Source organism: Hippocampus comes, unplaced genomic scaffold, assembly GCF_001891065.2.
Source record: "Hippocampus comes isolate QL1 unplaced genomic scaffold, H_comes_QL1_v1.1 scaffold248, whole genome shotgun sequence".
Taxonomy (NCBI): Eukaryota; Metazoa; Chordata; class Actinopteri; order Syngnathiformes; family Syngnathidae; genus Hippocampus; species Hippocampus comes.
Genome location: NW_017806277.1, coordinates 1,256,356 through 1,273,745, shown reverse-complemented (window position 1 = coordinate 1,273,745; position 17,390 = coordinate 1,256,356). Strand labels below are relative to the sequence as shown.

At 40.2% G+C, this 17,390-nt stretch overlaps 1 protein-coding gene across 5 annotated transcripts in view; it reads right to left on the bottom strand.

Annotated features, from left to right (window-relative positions):
• The window catches only part of robo3 (roundabout, axon guidance receptor, homolog 3 (Drosophila)), a 161,092-nt gene that overhangs the window by 25,387 nt on the left and 118,315 nt on the right, over positions 1–17,390 (bottom strand). For all 5 annotated transcript variants that reach the window (XM_019857741.1, XM_019857738.1, XM_019857737.1 and 2 more), the window contains 3 exons: positions 15,414–15,619; positions 4,911–4,992; positions 3,398–3,566 (listed from right to left, as the gene is read on the bottom strand). In XM_019857741.1, coding sequence (XP_019713300.1) covers positions 3,398–3,566; positions 4,911–4,992; positions 15,414–15,619 — 457 coding nt within the window. The remainder of the gene's footprint in view (positions 1–3,397; positions 3,567–4,910; positions 4,993–15,413; positions 15,620–17,390) is intronic.

The following is a 17,390-nucleotide window of genomic DNA, read 5'->3' as shown; positions in this document are numbered from 1 at the left end:
TCTGCACGACAAGGTGCTTTGGAGTATAAGGCACTCCTTCATTGAATGGCCTATTTTAAAATTGTTTTCATATTTTGGACGCACTGCATTATAAGGCGCATAAATAGAAGCAACAATAGTGGCTGCGGTTGTGCTACGCATCCACTAGATGGGGCTATGCTAAAGGAAATACAATACAATACAGCTTTAGTTATATAGAGCTTTCACAACCCTGCAGCTGTAACAAAGCGCCTTACAGAAGAATTAAAATACTAGGCCCAAGTAATCAGCATATTGATCCATATGTAGTTCCCCCAGAATGTAGCATGTAGCAGGACACAAAGTCCATAAAAACTACAGGGTTTATTCCTTGGCAAACCCTCAGAACTGGTCACAAATATGGACATTAAACATATAAATACAGATGGTATTACAAAACAACAAATGAAAGACAAAACTTATGAAGACAATTGATTCAACAAAAAGGCAAACAAACCTCGTGGGCTCACATCCACAAGGTGCTAAATATCCTTACAAGTCTTGCTTGTCTCCATCTTCCTTCGTTTAGTCAGTAGTTACCTATGCTTGTGGTATTATTTTCATTTCATTATGGATGCACAGAGCTCACAAAGTAGTTGTCTGTTTGAGGGTGTGTTGGCGAATGCACGTCAATTAGTGTAGGGCAGAACCCTTTTAGGTTGCAATTGGTTACTGCTAATAATCACCACTAGATGGCATAGGAATGCTAACAGGGAAACAACTCAATGGGGAATATAAAGAGAGCTACAGTCTCTTTATATTAGGCACATCGGACTACAGGGCGCACTGTTGACTTTTGAGAAAATTGAATGCTTTTAGGTGCGCCTTATAGTGCAGAAAATACGGTACTCTCAAGTAGCCATAAATAATCCAGTTGCAGGAATAGCGAACAGGTTTATTGTATATTCTGCCACCTATTGGTAGAGCATTTCATTGCTCTGTCTCTCACTATGCGTTGCTGGCAAAGATAAATTAATTAAGATAGGTCTGTAATTATTTAAATAATACTTTTCTGACTAATTAAGTGTAATGAAGAATTTTCCATGTACACTCGTGTGCCAAAGCACCTTGGTTGGGAATCTGGTGTGACAAACAATTACAGATATTCGTAAAGCTTCTTACTTCAGAGAAATTCTTGCACGCTCGAGATCGTCCTTATGGTACAATTTGTTATTCTGATGAGTAATGTAAATGCGGCTTGTAAGGACACACACAGCTGTTAAGAGGAAAGGTGAGCTTGTTATTGGTCTTGTGGTACATGAGATTCATTATCCTATAACCTTATTGGTGCTTCCACTTGCCTCTCTGTTTCTCCGTGAATTTATGACCGCCTTGGCACAACTGAAGATTCACAATGACCTTCGCATTTCCATTTGTTTGACACTTTTAGACGTGTCCCCCAGGGGCACTGTTGGACTTTGTGGTACAGTGCCAGGTTGTACAAAGAGGGAACATGACTCATCAATTTTTTATCTTATGTCAGTCGTGAAAAACTCACAGGCAAGGCTGTGATTCCTTCATAAAAGTGAGAAATGTAAAAACACACACACTATGTCATTTGGAGAATGGTTTGTCTAGAAAGCTGTTCAGACATTTGGAATCCACCCTTTGTCCTAGCCTTCTTCCTTCCAACAAACCTTGGCACCTACGACGAAGAAATATCTGACCATCCCAGTGGTTGCTTGCATAAATTTTTGTGCTACCTAGTAACACTGCTGCTGCAGTCATGGGCCACGGCTGACATCTGGATGTGATTATGTCCAGAGAGTGTGTTCTTCCCTTAAGAAAATTTGAATATTTATACTCCGCTTAACATGGCCTTTCTCTATGTCTGCCATTACCAATCCTATTCGCCAAAAGCTATTTGGCTCTACAACATATCTAAGAGCAGAGCAGATGCATGCCAGCCTGCGCTGGTGCAGCCAGTGATGCTTATGCCGTAGGTTTTCTTTTGAACACAAATAACTCATATGTTGGTTCGTGAGCCGCATCGTGTGATAAAAATAGAAAACACAAAGGATGAATGTACATGTAGAAGGGGGGCATCCGTTGATGGACGGGGCATAAACTTAGGGTGAACAAGCTCTGTCCGCAGCTATCGCACTGCGACAAACAGTTTTGGGAGCTTTTGCGGGGGGGTGCATCAAAAATGGCCGTTCGCCCCGGGCATCTAATGTGTTTCGCACACCACTGGTTCTTAGGGAGGTTGCCAAGTCACACACCTCAGCTTTCTGCAACGTGAACCTCGCCCCATACGACTCGATGTGTGATCCCTTTGTTGTGTACGATGGTCATATGCGAATTAATTGGGCTGTTTACATTTGTAATTGAGCCCAATGCAAATATTATTCACTCAAAACGTAATTACGAACACTGTTATGACGCTTTTACTAATCTTCTGAATATTCAAAATTGAAACAGAGCTGCCGGCTTTTGCAACCAACACCTTACATTGTCATTTACACACCTTTATCCAGTTTAACAAATTCTGTTGCCATGTTTACAGAAACAAGTAAATCGGGTTATTGACATTGTTGATTCTCTTTAATTTTTTTTCACACGTTTTCGTGAGGACACAGTTTACATGCACTTTCCAAAACGTGATCTTTGGGCAAATTAACACAATGTGTGCCCCTGCTAAGGGCTCATCACTTTTAGAGCTGGGGGTTCAACAAAATCAAGTGGCTATTTGCTACTTGCTAACTGGTCCAGGTGATGTCATCACAGATGTATTGTATGACAAACAAAATTAACGATTGGTCTTATAAAAATGTGCTAATTAGTTATCTCTTACTTTAATTCATTATTTGAAAACAAAAACAAAACAACAAAAAAAGGTGAAAATGCATCGATGGTCGGTAATGGAATTGTCGTACTGTACTAATTGTAATTAAATCATGAGGAACCGCGAATAGTTAATTGATTTAATTTTTTTTTTTTACAGATAAAAAAGGTTAGCAATTAGACCTCGGAAAGGCTCAGTTTCACATTTGCTCTGGGAAAATGTTTTTCATAATCGAAAATGCTATCATCACAATGCTAAACGTACCACGAGTGAAGCCAACTGTGTAATATTGTTATTAGTTCTGGAAAGGCAATAGCTAATACTATAAGAGCAAAAATACTATACTTCCTTTGTTCATATACAGTCCGCAATGCTCTTTTGAATTCAGGAATGATTTGAGAATTAGGAAATAAGGTCCAAATCTAAACTGCTACCTGTATATTTACAATAGAAAACTACAAAAAAAAATCCCAGGAAAACATTTTCCAACTTGGAATTAATGGTTGTTCTTGTCAAGATTTATTACTATGACCGACAACATAATGCGTGAAGTACAAGTGTGAAAACATCGGATTCATGATTCAAAAAAGTCACCTGAAGGCCTCCACAATATAGGAGGTAACTGCAGCTCCTCCCTCGTGAGCGTTGGGTTGCCATGTGAGAGAGACGCTGTTCTTGGACACATCCGTGACAATGGGTTTGTGGGGTGGACCTGGCAACTGGAAAGGCTCAGTGGTCTGAGCAACAGACGGGTCTGCATTCTCTGGATGGCAAGGAGAGGCAGAGAAGTCAATGCAGTGTGAGAAATACCGTATTTTTCCCGACTAAGTATAAAATGCATAATAAAAAAGAAAAAAAAAACATAAGTCACATGTTTTGAGGGAAATGTATTTGATGAAATCCAACACCAAGAACAGACATGTCATCTTGAAAGGCAAGTAAAAATAAAAATAGAGAACAGGCTGAATAAGTATACGATATCATAACGTTACATGACGCATACACAACGAAATGAGAATGTTCCTGTTATGTTCATGTAACATAATAAGAGTTATTCAGATAACTATAGGGCGACCCGGTGGTCCAGTGGTTAGCGTATCGACCTCACAGTGCAGAGGTCTTGGAGTCGATCGCGGCTCCGGCCTTCCTGTGTGGAGTTAGCATGTTCTCCCCAGGCCTGCATGGGTTTTCTCCGGGTACTCCGATTTCCTCCCACATTCCAAAAACTGCATGGCAGGCTGATTGAACACTCCAAATTGTCCCTAGGTGTGAATGTGAGCGCGGATGGTTGTTCGTCTGTGTGTGCCCTGCGACTGGCTGGCAACCGATTTGGGGTGTCCCCCACCGACTGCCCGGCGACAGCTGGGATAGGTTATTTTTGATCAGATAAGAAATCCTTTATTAGTCTCGTAATGGAGAAATTCCCAATTCACAGCAGCAAAGTTATGAAAGGAAGAAGTAGAAGAACAAAATATAGGAGCTGTTAGAAAGGCAGCCACTATCGCGATGTGAAAATAACGTGAAATTATATAATGTGCTAATGGATTTCACACATAAACCGCACCCCCGGCTAAACTATGAAAAAAAATCTGCTACTTATAACCTGGAAAATATGGTAAACATTTGGATTGAACGACAACATTCTCCTTTAGCAGTGACACTTCCCATTGTGACCTTTGTGATCAGGCACTAGCTAGCTAGTTAGCATTTATATCTCACAGCTGCAGCAGGTGTATTTAATTCATCAAGATGTCAAATGATACATTAATTGTTAATTTATTGTTTTGACTTACAAACACTTTGACTTATAAACTACCCCTCCGAACCCATTACGTTAATAAATTGAGGACTACCTGTACTACAATTTTCCAGTGTTGTACCTTTACATGAATTGAGGAAAATTGATGAAAACTGTATTTTATCCAGGATATTATATCGGGCTGAAATAAACATGACACTTGTGATGGTGTTACTGATTTTAATGTTAAGTGTTTTAGGTTAACAACCATCAACTTGTGCAGATGTAACATCTTCAGTGCATTATTTCAGTCCAATACAACATGAATCTCACATCTGCATTAATTTAAAGCATGCAGTGACAACCTACCCTTAACTGTGAGCACTCCGCTCCAACTCGTCTCACCGCTAGAGCTGGCAGCCAAGCAGGTGTAAACGCCAGAGTCGGTTTCCTGGCAACAGATAAAAAAGATATGCGCATCATCAGTTAACTGTGTGTGAGGAAGAGTCCACGCTTTTGTGTTGATATTCACTAACAGTGATGTGACAAAAAGACATATCTCTGAAAAACAGAAAGCAATATGCTCCGTTGAGCTACAAGAAAGTTGGCAGAACATCGAGCGCTAATTAACGTCCAACCACATGACTGCATTTTCAGTGACATTGGTTTGATAAGTTGAAGGCAGAACACGTGCATAAGTGTTTGAAAGGGATGCTAAAGAATAAAAGCTTGAAAATAAAGCTGTTTTTTTTTGTTTTTGGTCATTGTTCAGTTTCAACGTGACAAAGGCATGTCAAGATTGATTCTAGTTCAATAAATTGCTTTTATTGATGACATTTTGTCAATTAAGGATGGATGGATGGACGTTGCATTCTTATATTCTTAGTGGATCTGCAGTATTTGAAGTGAAGGCGAAAGTCAAGCTTCTGTCTTTTATGCTATTCATCTACAGAAATCCCAAGCCGCCAGAGCAGGAGATTTAAAGGAAGGATCAAAGAGAGAATTTTAATGACCAGTTAGAGCTCTAGAAATGTCTGAGGCACCTGTCTTTAAACCCAACAGATACTTAGTATTCAGGACAGGACACATGCAAATAAAATTATGAAGTCTGCAATAAATCGGCGGACTCATGCCCTATTCTACGGCTTTTAGCGGAAAGGCAGAAGATATGCAGATCGTAAAACGGCTTACAGCTAGCAAATATATTAGGTCTTACACGGACTGCCATGTAAAGAACATCACATTTAAAATGCACAACTAATGGATGTCTAAAGAGCTGCCACAGCGGCTTAGTGTTACTCCGTTTGTCGCTTTGGTGCTAAGGAGTGGTAGCCTAATGCTGGCCACAAACCTTAAAACCATTGGCAAATTATGTGTTTGAATTTCGATTACTAATCTGTTTGAATAATAAAATGCGTACGACGGCATTTTAATATCAAGAGAAGGGAAAAGTCCCATCGATGTCAATTTCCGTTTTCTGCTTGTTTGAAACCACCACAATACTTTCTGGACCCCCTTCCACTTTCATTGCTGCTATCTATCAGCCACCAAAACACACCAAAAATATTTTAACACATTTTGCTGTTTATCTAACTCATCTCTCTTCACTATCTCCAAACATCATTCTGCTGCTTGATTTTAATATCCACATGGACATCAGCAATACAGCTATTTCCAATGAACTGTCATTTTGTCCCGTCAACTTTCGCCAGCATTACGTAATCAACTTTGCAGCTCAATGCAAGTGACGTACACTGGATCTGGTCTGCTATTTTGAGATCACTGTAAAAAAATTACAAATGCGACTCACTTAGCCTTTAAGACCATATGCTGATAACAGACCAAACCTTTTCCCAACATCAACATCCCCTGTGTAAGAATCTGAATCCGATTTATTGGCCAAGTACCGTATTTTCCGCACTAAAAGGCGCCATGGATTATGAGGCGCACCTTCAATGAATGGCTATTTTGTCATTTTTTTTTCATACATTGGACGCATCGCATTATAAGGCGCAATCTAAAATGCCTCCACTAGATGGTGCTATGCTCCTTCCATTCAACTCGAGAGGCGTCTGTTCAACTCGAGAGGCGTTCATGACCGCCTCTGAAAAATGTAAATTAACTATTACTGTACTTAAATGAAACTACAAAAATTGAAAATAATGCATCAAAACAGAAAATCAAGCGAGGAAATCACAAAATAAATTCTATATCCGCACTACAGAATTTATTTTGTGATTTCCTCGCTTGATTTTCTTCGTAGTTTCATTGAAGTAATAATTAATTTACGTTTTTCGGAGGCGGCCATGAACGCCTCTCGAGTGGAAGGGAAGAAGGCACAGAGACGGACAAAGACGTACAGAACCTGTATTTGTTGAGACTGTGAAAACCATTAATAAAGTCTGCGTTTAAAAAAAAAAAATAAAACCACAGCTCTCCTTTTTTCAACAAATATAGGTGCGACTTTGTCCGTCTCCGTGCCTTCTCTTCTTCCGTTCAACTCGAGAGGCGTTCATGACCACCTCCGAAAAACGCATTGGCATTTCCTTAATCATAGCTCCAACAGAACGATCAGATGTCAGTAGTATATTTGTATATTTGTTGTGTATTCATAAATGATGAAATCACAATATAAATTCTGTAGGGGGGGGGCCATAGAATTTATTTTGTGATATCCTCGCTTGTTTGTCGGTTTTGATGTATTATTTTCAATTTTCGTAGTTTCATTGAAGTAATCGTTCGTTTACGTTTTTTGGAGGCGGTCTTGAACTCCTCTCGAGTCGAACTGAAGAAGAGAAGGCTCGGAGACGGCCCAAAATGTACCTCCATTTGTTGAGACTGTTCTAAAAAAACAACACCACGGCTCTCCTTTTTTCGGAGCCGCAACAAAAGTTTATTTAATAAAGCATTTAAGGCGCTCGGGGAGCTTTTAAGTAAATGGAAGACTTTTTGGTGCGCCCTATAGTGCGGAAAATACGGTATGTAAAACACACAAGAAATTTACTTTCCCAATTATAACTCGTCCAGTGTCCTTTTCAAAGGTGTCATTTTCAGGATGTTGTTTTGCACGATGCACGTATCGGCACTATTTACACCTACTGGGGGCGTGCCTTTAGCATCCTCTTTCACGCCTACCCTTCCCACTTCAACATTCGGATGCTGTCCTCAAGTTACAGTGCCGTGAAAAAATATTTGCCCCCTTCCCGATTTCTGCGTTCTTTGCATATTCATCAGACACAAGGAAAAATATCACACAGAGACAACCCAAGGAAATACAAAATGCAGTTTTCAAATGGCAATCCCATTTAGTAACGCTGTCTCTGTGTGTTTTTTTTTTTAATTAAACAAATCTACTATTAACTTTCTCCATCCTCCCGTCTCCTCCCTGTCTCCAACTCACTCATTTTCAAGTTCTACTCTGGAGATTATCTGTCACTCCAAGCCTCCATCTGGCCATTTCACTCCTCCTACTCTTTTAATTAAAACTGAACTCCTCTTTTTTGTCTCTCTTATCACAAACATAATCCAATCATTTCTCACCAGTGGAATTGTTGCCACAGCATTCAATACTGCAACCATAATCCAAAAAATGGTTCAATTCACAGCTGACAAAAAATGCCAATAAATCGAAATCTAACTTTATTCATGGGTAGCTTTTCAGTCATAAAAATGTAACTCCAAGCGCTTCACATAAATTAAAAAACACACACACAAACACATTACAATTTGTCAACAAGGACAAAACCTCACACATGCACACTTGCACATGTTAAAACACAATGGAGTAATGACCGAAGGACCTAAGGCTGGAAACAGAGCATCCAGGTGAGGAAACACCAACATCTTGGAGCCCTCTGGACCAGGAACGAAACGCACGCCGCGACCGCAGGCCACCAAATTGAAGCCCCCAGTACAGAGGCACAGTCAGAGCCCGCACGCACAAATTTGATTCCATCCGTTTTAGTTGAACATCTCAGGCTCTCAAACGCTTCTCGCTTAAAGCATACCGCAAGCACTTCCTGCTATCTTCCAATTGAAAATGTTATTCCTCATGGCGTGAGAGAACAAATACATGTAAAAATCATGACTAATGCCTTGTTGAGCTGAGTGCACGTTTGACCAGTAAAAATCATGACTAATGCCTTGTTGAGCTGAGTGCACGTTTGACCATTCTGCTTCCCAACCTCTGGAAGCCGGCTCATCATTAACACAGAAGCATGAGTCAATCCTGAAATGGTTTGTAAGTGAGCCTTGCCAGACAGGGAGTACGTCTCGCACACATTTCCTTTTTGCTCTTACTCACTTTCTACAGGCCATGACCTTGGGGTAACTTGTGTGCAGGTTAATGGTGTGTCTGTCTGAGGGCATACAATGCAGGTCCCCAGATCGTGGTGTCTGATTAGTGGATGGGGAATTGGCATGGGAGGTGGGTGGGGTGGGGGGCTGGGGGGACATGTGGGGTGGTGGATGGGCGGGTAAACTACCGCAACACTTGACTATTAATCAAAGCCAGCAGCTTGGGTCCTGCATCAAAGAGATTGCTGAAAAATGGATGAGCGAAGAGGAAGTGAGGAGACTATAAGGGAGGGTGGCCATAGAGATTACTGCAAGCAAAATAGAGAATGTGTTCCAATACAGTGGTAAAAAAATATGTTTAACATGTATTGATTCATTTCTGGAACGTTTAATAACACAGAAGTATGTTGAAGCGCTTCAACAACAACAAAAAAATGTTAAAGTATAATTAATATTGTTAACAGTAAATCATTAGCCAAAATTACTATTTTTTTTTTGTTTAAGATGTCTAATTGCAGTTATTTGCATCCAGTTCTGATCAGAAAAAAAAGGTACCCACTGAACAGATAAAATTAGTACGAAGCACGAAAGCAGACAGTAGTTATTGTTGATTGTTGTTGATTAAAGGCATGGCACAAAAATGATTTCTATTGACCTTCGCAAGAGAGGGCTGTTGGTGTCACGTGCCAAGCAATATCCCATTAAAACGTGAATGCGAATGCCAATTTCAAATTCGGATAGAGGATTTTCTCGTCACTTTTTGAGTTACAATGAAATGTTCCAGTGCTGTCTCCCATGTTGTTCTAGTTTTGTGTTGACTTGTGTTGACACAGTTTTCTGTGTAAAATTAATGCGTGTAGCCATTAATTTTACGTTAACGGCCTCAATCTTATCAAAACGGATGTAGGGTATAGCCAGAATCTTTTTTCAGTGGAGTGTACTGGGTGACACATTATCTCACTAGCCGTAGGCGCGAGGTGGCGCGCGTGTCCGTGTAGGTGAACCCACATGTAGCTGTGCGCATAGAGGTGCTCACGTGTAGCTATGCACACGTAGTGTCGCGCACGTGTGTGTACGTAACTGCACGTTTAAGTGTGAAACAGTATGCGATATTGGGTAAAGCATCAGATGTTACTCACTTGTGCTCGAGTCACAAGCGACTCTGTCAACAGTGCAGTTCATCCTTTGGCTAGCAGATGTCATAGCTAGCGAGATGGTTTTCACGGTATATCAGTTTGAAATGGTACAGAACCGTGTTGTGTTCGAGCACATTTCACGGTGTCGTAATTGTTATGTTTTCAAAAGTTAATTTTGAAAACATACTTGTGTACCGTATTAAAAACAGACAAATAACACCTTGAATTCAAAGGTGACTTGAACTGTTCCACAGTGTCGTATAGTTTGTAAATCTGTCCATCTATACATCCCCCCATATTCACGAAAGCATGTGACATCCTAGGTTCAGAGAGAAGGACTTGTCTGATCAAAATTTTTATTGGCTCAAAATGTTGTAGAAAGTTGACTGCTGATGGGGTTAAAAAGTCCATTCGTATCATGATGTTCCCACCTGGCCAACTAGAGGCCCGAAATAGGGGGTCCGAAATAATTTTGGCCTGTCAAATTTAAGTCTTCAAACTCGGATCCTAAAGGTGGGCGTTCCACCCAAACTTTGATTAGCCATACCTCTAAAACTATTTGAGCTAGGAGGATCAAACTTTGGAATCATTCATTTGACATTATATGCCACTAATAGAATAAAATCGGGAAAATTGAAGAGGTGTCACTGGGGAGGTTCTGTGGACATGGAGTGACCCACTTTGCCTGTGGGAGGAACTGCCTGCTATTGTGTTTGACCCCGTTGAAATGGACAGGTGTTTGCCAAAAAGAACACGAATGTCACTCACGGTATCAACAAAATGACAGCATGTGTAACAGGTCGGTACAACACACCTGATGACTATTGCACTTGGCACCGTGAGTTAACATGCTAGTGCTAATAACCCCTTCAGGGACAGCGGTTACTACAGCAGACACTTTATCATGTTATCAGGTTACGGGGTGCATGAAAGGGTTAATGGTGCACTGGTCTCTTGCATTGTTAAGAAAGTGTTTGTGTGTCAAAAGTGAAGTAACTGTCAATGGAAAATAGTAAAGACACTTTGTGTGAAAAGTCTTGTCTGATTACTACAGAGGGTAGTTCCACGCTATGTATCACATGGTCCCGCGGGACAGATGTCATTGCTTGCTGAGCCAGAGGTGGCCGGCGAGCCAGGAGTTAGACACATGATTTAGCAGAATTGCAGCATAAACCACCATTTAACCCCGACACATTGAAAATTCATTTCAAGATGTCTTGGATCCTGTGTGGGACATGGGCAGTCTGACCGCCTGGCAAAGATTCCATAATAATGACATCTTACACTGCCAGCCTCTGAGGAACGATCACGCCATCTGTTCCCACATTGGGACTCAGATTTGACTGATTTATTTACCGTATTGGCCCGAATATAAGACGGCCCTGATTATAAGACAACCCCCTCTTTTTCAAGACTCAAGTTTGAAAAAAGACTTTCTGAACACAGAGATGAAAGTGGACTTTTCTGAAAATTCCGGAAAAAATAAATAAATAAATAAATAAATGTGTGTGTGTGTGTGTGTGTGTGTGTGTCTCAGCAGTAGATAGTCCGCTGCTCTCTGCTGTGCGTGTTTCAGCGCGAACATGTACGCAAGCGCGTCTTTTGATTTCAACCAATCAGCGCCGACGCAAATGACGTCACACACGACAACAACTAAGCTAAGTTAGCCGAGACGACACTTGAAGTCGGAGGGACACGATTTTCTGCCAATCTGTGTTTTTCCCTTTTTGGCCAAATATATTTTTTACGACAACTGTCTTGTTGACGGCGTCTTTTATTCGTTCCACTGGGGTTTAGCAGGTGTGTTTATAAAGAGACGAAAATTGTTTGGGGACTATCCCCCACGTTCTAGTTGAGATGGTATAACCCAAGAGGCAAAATGACGCTTGCTACTGTTGTTGCGAGTTGCCATTCGTTCTACTAAACCATTAGTCAAACGCCATCATGCCTTCTGTCGTTATTACACAAACAAAAATCTCTTTACTGTTACTAGTGTTAGTGCCTCAATATGGCTACGCTCGTGAAAGCAATACAACGAACTCAAACGCGTCTTCGTTCAATGTTGTCAACTAATATCCGGATTATGCAAATTTTCCTCAATTCTCCGGAGAAATTTTCATAAAAATTTGAAAAACCCGGAATTCCGGGAAAATCCGGAGGACTTTCATCTCTGTGAACACCAAATTAGTTTTTATACAGAAAATAATTACAGTACATCTGAAACAAACGATTCTAACAATATACTTGAGAGAAAAAGCATGTTATTTTTCCTCATTCAAATCTTAATATCTGAACATTTAAATATGTAAACGAAAGTGCAATCACATTCGTAAATGAATGGCTTCTGGTTTTTGAAATGTAAATGACATCATAACTTCTCCTCAGCTGCCGGTTAACCTGGCCGATGTTCGACCCACTTTTCTCCAGATTGTCGCTATGTTTCTTCATTTTCTGTTATCTCTTCTATTATTTTCTTGTCTTTTCTTTCTTACCACTATTTTTTATTTTTCTTCTTCGTGCTACCGCTATTTTTAATTTTTCATCATCGTGACAGGGGTTCGCTTTGGCCTGGGGAGTCAAGTTCAGCATTTGCATCAATGATATCTGGCGCCATCTAGCGTCGTGAATGGGTATAATGTCTAGACCCCAAATATAAGACGACCCCCACTTTTTCAGTCTTATTTCAATGCAAAAAAACACCGTCTTATGTTCGGGCCAATACGGTAAATACATTATTTCAGGATTTAATTTGATGTTGTCATGATAAATGTATTGAGTGGTTGATGCTTAACTCTTTCATGCACCCTGTAACCTCGTAACATGAGAAGCTGTCCACTGCAGTAGCCGCTGTCCCTGAAAGGGTTAATGTGTTTCATGTGCCTTAGTCTCTTCACCTAACACTTACGGTTCTGATATGTTGAAGTTGAAGCAATATTTATCAATACATCTTTTGATCATTTGACGCATAGTTTCGTTGTTAGTGTCACATCTGGCAAATCAAATACTTTGCCATAAAATCACTGAATCTAAGGGGACAATTTAAATCACAGTCAACATTTCACGACATCTGCTTGCACCAAAAGAATTTTCCGCCTAAGCCATGATAAAGTAGCCAAAACTGATCCTGTTAAGCTAGACTGATTACACTGATGTACCCTTTAGGAAAGGTTTGCGCTTCACGAGTATACAGTTTATTCAGTGAACTAGATGCTCCATTATGATTTAATAGTCTCTTTAAAAGTATTGGAACAGCAAGGTCAATTCCTTTGTTTCTGAGACAAGAGATGGTTATTCCAGCGTTTTTTTCATGGTGTTCCCATCTAGATGTGTTAAACAACTCAGGACAGAGCATGTTTTGCTTGAAGCCACCCACTTTCCAAGTGAGCAAAAGTTTTGAAACAGACGTTATTACATTAACGTCAATTGAATAACAATTCATATTCTCAACCTATTGACTTCAGACTGTCACATTCTTCATTTGAAATGCTTTTCCAGGCCTTTATTACTGCGGCCTCTTTCACTTCTTGTTTGTTCCAGTGGATTTTTCCATTCAGCAACCTTTTCATGAGGTAAAAAGTGGGCTCTATTTTAAGGTCCTGTGATTGACTTGGCCAGTCTAAGACCTTCCACATTTTCCCCTTGACTGTATTGGGTGTGTTTTGGGTCATTATCTTGTTGCATGGTGAAGAGTCTCCCCATTTGTTTGGCTGCGTATTTCTTGAAAGTTACCAGACAAAATGGTTTTGAAGACTTCAGAATTCATTCTGCTGCGACAATCGTGAGTTACATCATCAATCAAGACTTGGAGGGAAGAAATACACATGCCATACCACAAAGTGCAAACCACTTCTCAGCAAAAAAAGTCGGAAGGCGAGATTGGATTTTGCAGAGAAGTACAGAGATGAAGCACTAAAGTTTTGGAACAGTTTTATGGACCGATAAGACCAAGATTAATAACTCTTTTCTTGCACCCTGTAACCTCATAACATGATAAGCTGTCCACTGTAGTAACGGATGTCCCTGAAAGGGTTAACTTCTACCAAAGTGATGGCAAGGCCCAAGTACGGAGAAAGAAATTATCTGCTTATGATCCAAAGCACATAAGGTCCCCTGTGAAGAAATGGCGGAGGTAATGTTATGGCTTGGGCTTGCATGGCTGCTTTTGGAACGGGCTCGCTAACTCATGATCGGAACAGCAGAATAAATTCTAAAGTCTACAAAACCACTTTGGCAATTTACAGAAAAATGCATTCAAACTAGTCAGGGGAGGCTTCATCATGCAATAAGACAATGACCCCAACACGTTGGCCCTCAGCAGTGGGGAAAAGTGGAAAGTCTTAGACTTGTCAAGTCAGTCAACTTAACTGCATCAAGCTTGCATTTTATCTCCTAAAAAAGGAGACTAAAGGGAGAGCCCTCCACCCCAGAAAAACAAACAAACAAGAACTGAAAGAGGCTGATGTGAAGGCCTGGAAAATCATTTCAAATGAAGAATATAACATTCTGGGCTAGTCAGTCATGTATGTTTCAATGCTTTTGCTCACTTGAAAAGTGGGTTGCTTCAAACAAATGCACAAATAATGATAACCTGTAACCTGATATCTCGATAAGCTGTCCACTGTAGTAACCGCTGCCCCGGAAAGGGTGAATATACATGTATTTGATAGTAACTGTATTTATGTTAAAATGCTGCTTAAAATATTAATTGTACAGTGAATAATGGTTCTATGACGGTAATCCTGGAACAGATGAACAAAATGGATATTTAAATCTTGAAAACACCATCAAACTATGGGAAATATATCAGCGGCTCACAAGCATCTGGAACGGATTGCGATTGAACTTCGAGGTCCCACTGTAAACTGTAACATACGACTGCATTGATAGCTATGGATGAGTTTTAAGGCACGATCACTTACAAGTTCTCGAAGAAGCTAAGTTGCTCACGTTCAATTCCACTTGAAATAAAAATTGGCTGAACACGCCTTATGCTTCGACACCTTCAGCTCAATCTCCCATTCAGGTCTCAGATGTTCTAATGCACTGAGGAGTTCATTCTCAGCCTCAATGATTGTTAGTCATTAAAACCCCCCATAATCAATCAATTTGTGAGTCACCTCAAGTCGCTGCAATGCCTCGGTGACCTCAGGTGATGCATTTTTACCCAAGAGGGACTTCTGTGCCAAATGGATTTCATTAGCAAATGATTGCTAATGGCCTTGCATAATCACCATCATGGTGATCATACATCACGGTTGTGATTTTGTAGGATACATTACGAAATGCTGATTTATCATTTACACTGAATATAATAAATTTTACACAGAGGTGCAGATAAATTTAAACATGAAAAAAATGTATCTGTTTGAATCTAGGCAATGTCGGTACTCTACATTTGTCGGCAAAGCGAATGTAAAAACAACATCCAACTTTGACATACCTGAAGATTGGCAATTTGGAAGGTGCCATTTTCCATCAGACTGATTCGACCATCATTCACTAGAATCCTCTGGCCATCTTTCTCCCACTGGATACTGGGAATAGGGTTCCCCATGATGTGGCAGTGTAGCTGTGCGGTCGAACCTGGCGCATATGTATGATTTGCCGGTCCTTGCCGAATGATGGGGGGAACACGATCTGAAGGCGCTGAGGGGGATTTAAAAGATGAATGACAAAAGTTACAGGCGTCTCCTTTTCAAGTCATTCAGGGACAGTTAATAAGTAAGCCATATGGCTCGACAATATGATACCCTTTGCTGACAGCCACATCAGATTGCAGCCGCGCAATCCAGTTAACCAGCTGACATTTAGCCAGATACATTTTAATTCCTTTATGACATGAAAAAAAAAAATACCACCAGCCATTCTGTTGTCATGAATACAGAGTGATCACTTTCATCTGCACGCTCGGGACGGTTGAATAATATTGTCACATAAAGCTGATGACCATCTGTAAAATGTTGAAACTATTAAATAAATACATGAATCACTTGAATTAAATATGCTGTACGTTTTATCGCAGCACACCTTGCCATTTCGAGAGTTAAAATCTTGGTTATTGTGGCTTTTAGTATTCCTATATTTTAATTGTTATTGGCACCCCTCCCCCACACAAAAAATACGTAAATAAAAATAATTACAGGCAACCTGGTGGATGAGTGGTTAGCATGCCTGCCTCACAGTTTTGATGTTCAGGATTCAAACATGACAAAAACACAAAGGCTGGCAGGTCATTGAAAACTCCAAAGTGACCAAACTAAAGTGTCAATGGTTGTTTCTCCATTCGTGCCCAGCGATTGACTGCCAACCAATCCAAGATTTTCTGGAAACCAACTAAAGATGTACAAAGTCCACCAAGAAGGAGAGCCAGACGAAAACCCTACTTTGAGGGAAGCATATGTTGCAGTCGGGTGATTTGCATAGTGCCCTCACTGCTTGTCTGCTTTGATTACATCAGATAAGAACCCCTGCTGTCTACTCATTTGGGGGAGGGCTATTTTAATTTGAGACAGATTTGTTGGATGTTTGACTTTACATCAGAGTACACTGAAAGGAGATTAAGCATTATGCCTCCAGCCCAGCAGGAAATGTTTATAGTGTAAAATGTAGAATTGTAATCTAAATCCAGTGGGTGGAGGAAAAAAAAAAAAAGAAACTGAATTAATAAAGTCCCTATCCTGCTGCGGGGGTGAACGTTTCCGACCGTTGGCGAAGGTAGAAAAATGCGAGGTTCACATCAGGGTTCGTCAGGGTTTGTTCAAGGTCACCAATATTTGCCTAATTGTCGTCGGCTGTTCTTCAGATGTTCGCTTCTCGGCGCGAGGGAATTTTGTTCAAAATTTACTTGCCAACAAAAAAAAATCACAAACTGTTGCCGAACGTCTGGCAAACATTTGACATTGAACAAATCCTATATATGTATATACATATATATACATACATATACAGGGTCAGGCAAAATGATCTAAAGGCAAATGACGTAGAGAAACAAAAAAGTATTTTTATTTTCGAAAAGTACATATAATGCATTTTTTTTTTTTTTTATCATATAATGCCATTTTGCTTTGTTTCTTTATAATGCCATTGTTTTTCATTTCTTTTTCAGTTGCGGCTATGAATTGGACTGGTGAGCATCGTACTTTCATTGTAGAAACATTTATCAAAACAAACGAATCTGTAACTGCAACACAACAAGCGTTCCGTTTGCACTTCAATCTTATGAGACGTGATCCCATACCAGCTCGAAACACGATCTTGTTATGGATTACCAACTTCAGAGCTACTGGATCTGCAGTGAAACGAAAATCAACCGGCCGACCCCGCACCGCCAGAACTCCACTTAATTTTTAAAACATAATGAAACAAAATGGCATTATATGCACTTTTCAACAATAAAAACACATTTGTGCTTCTTTAC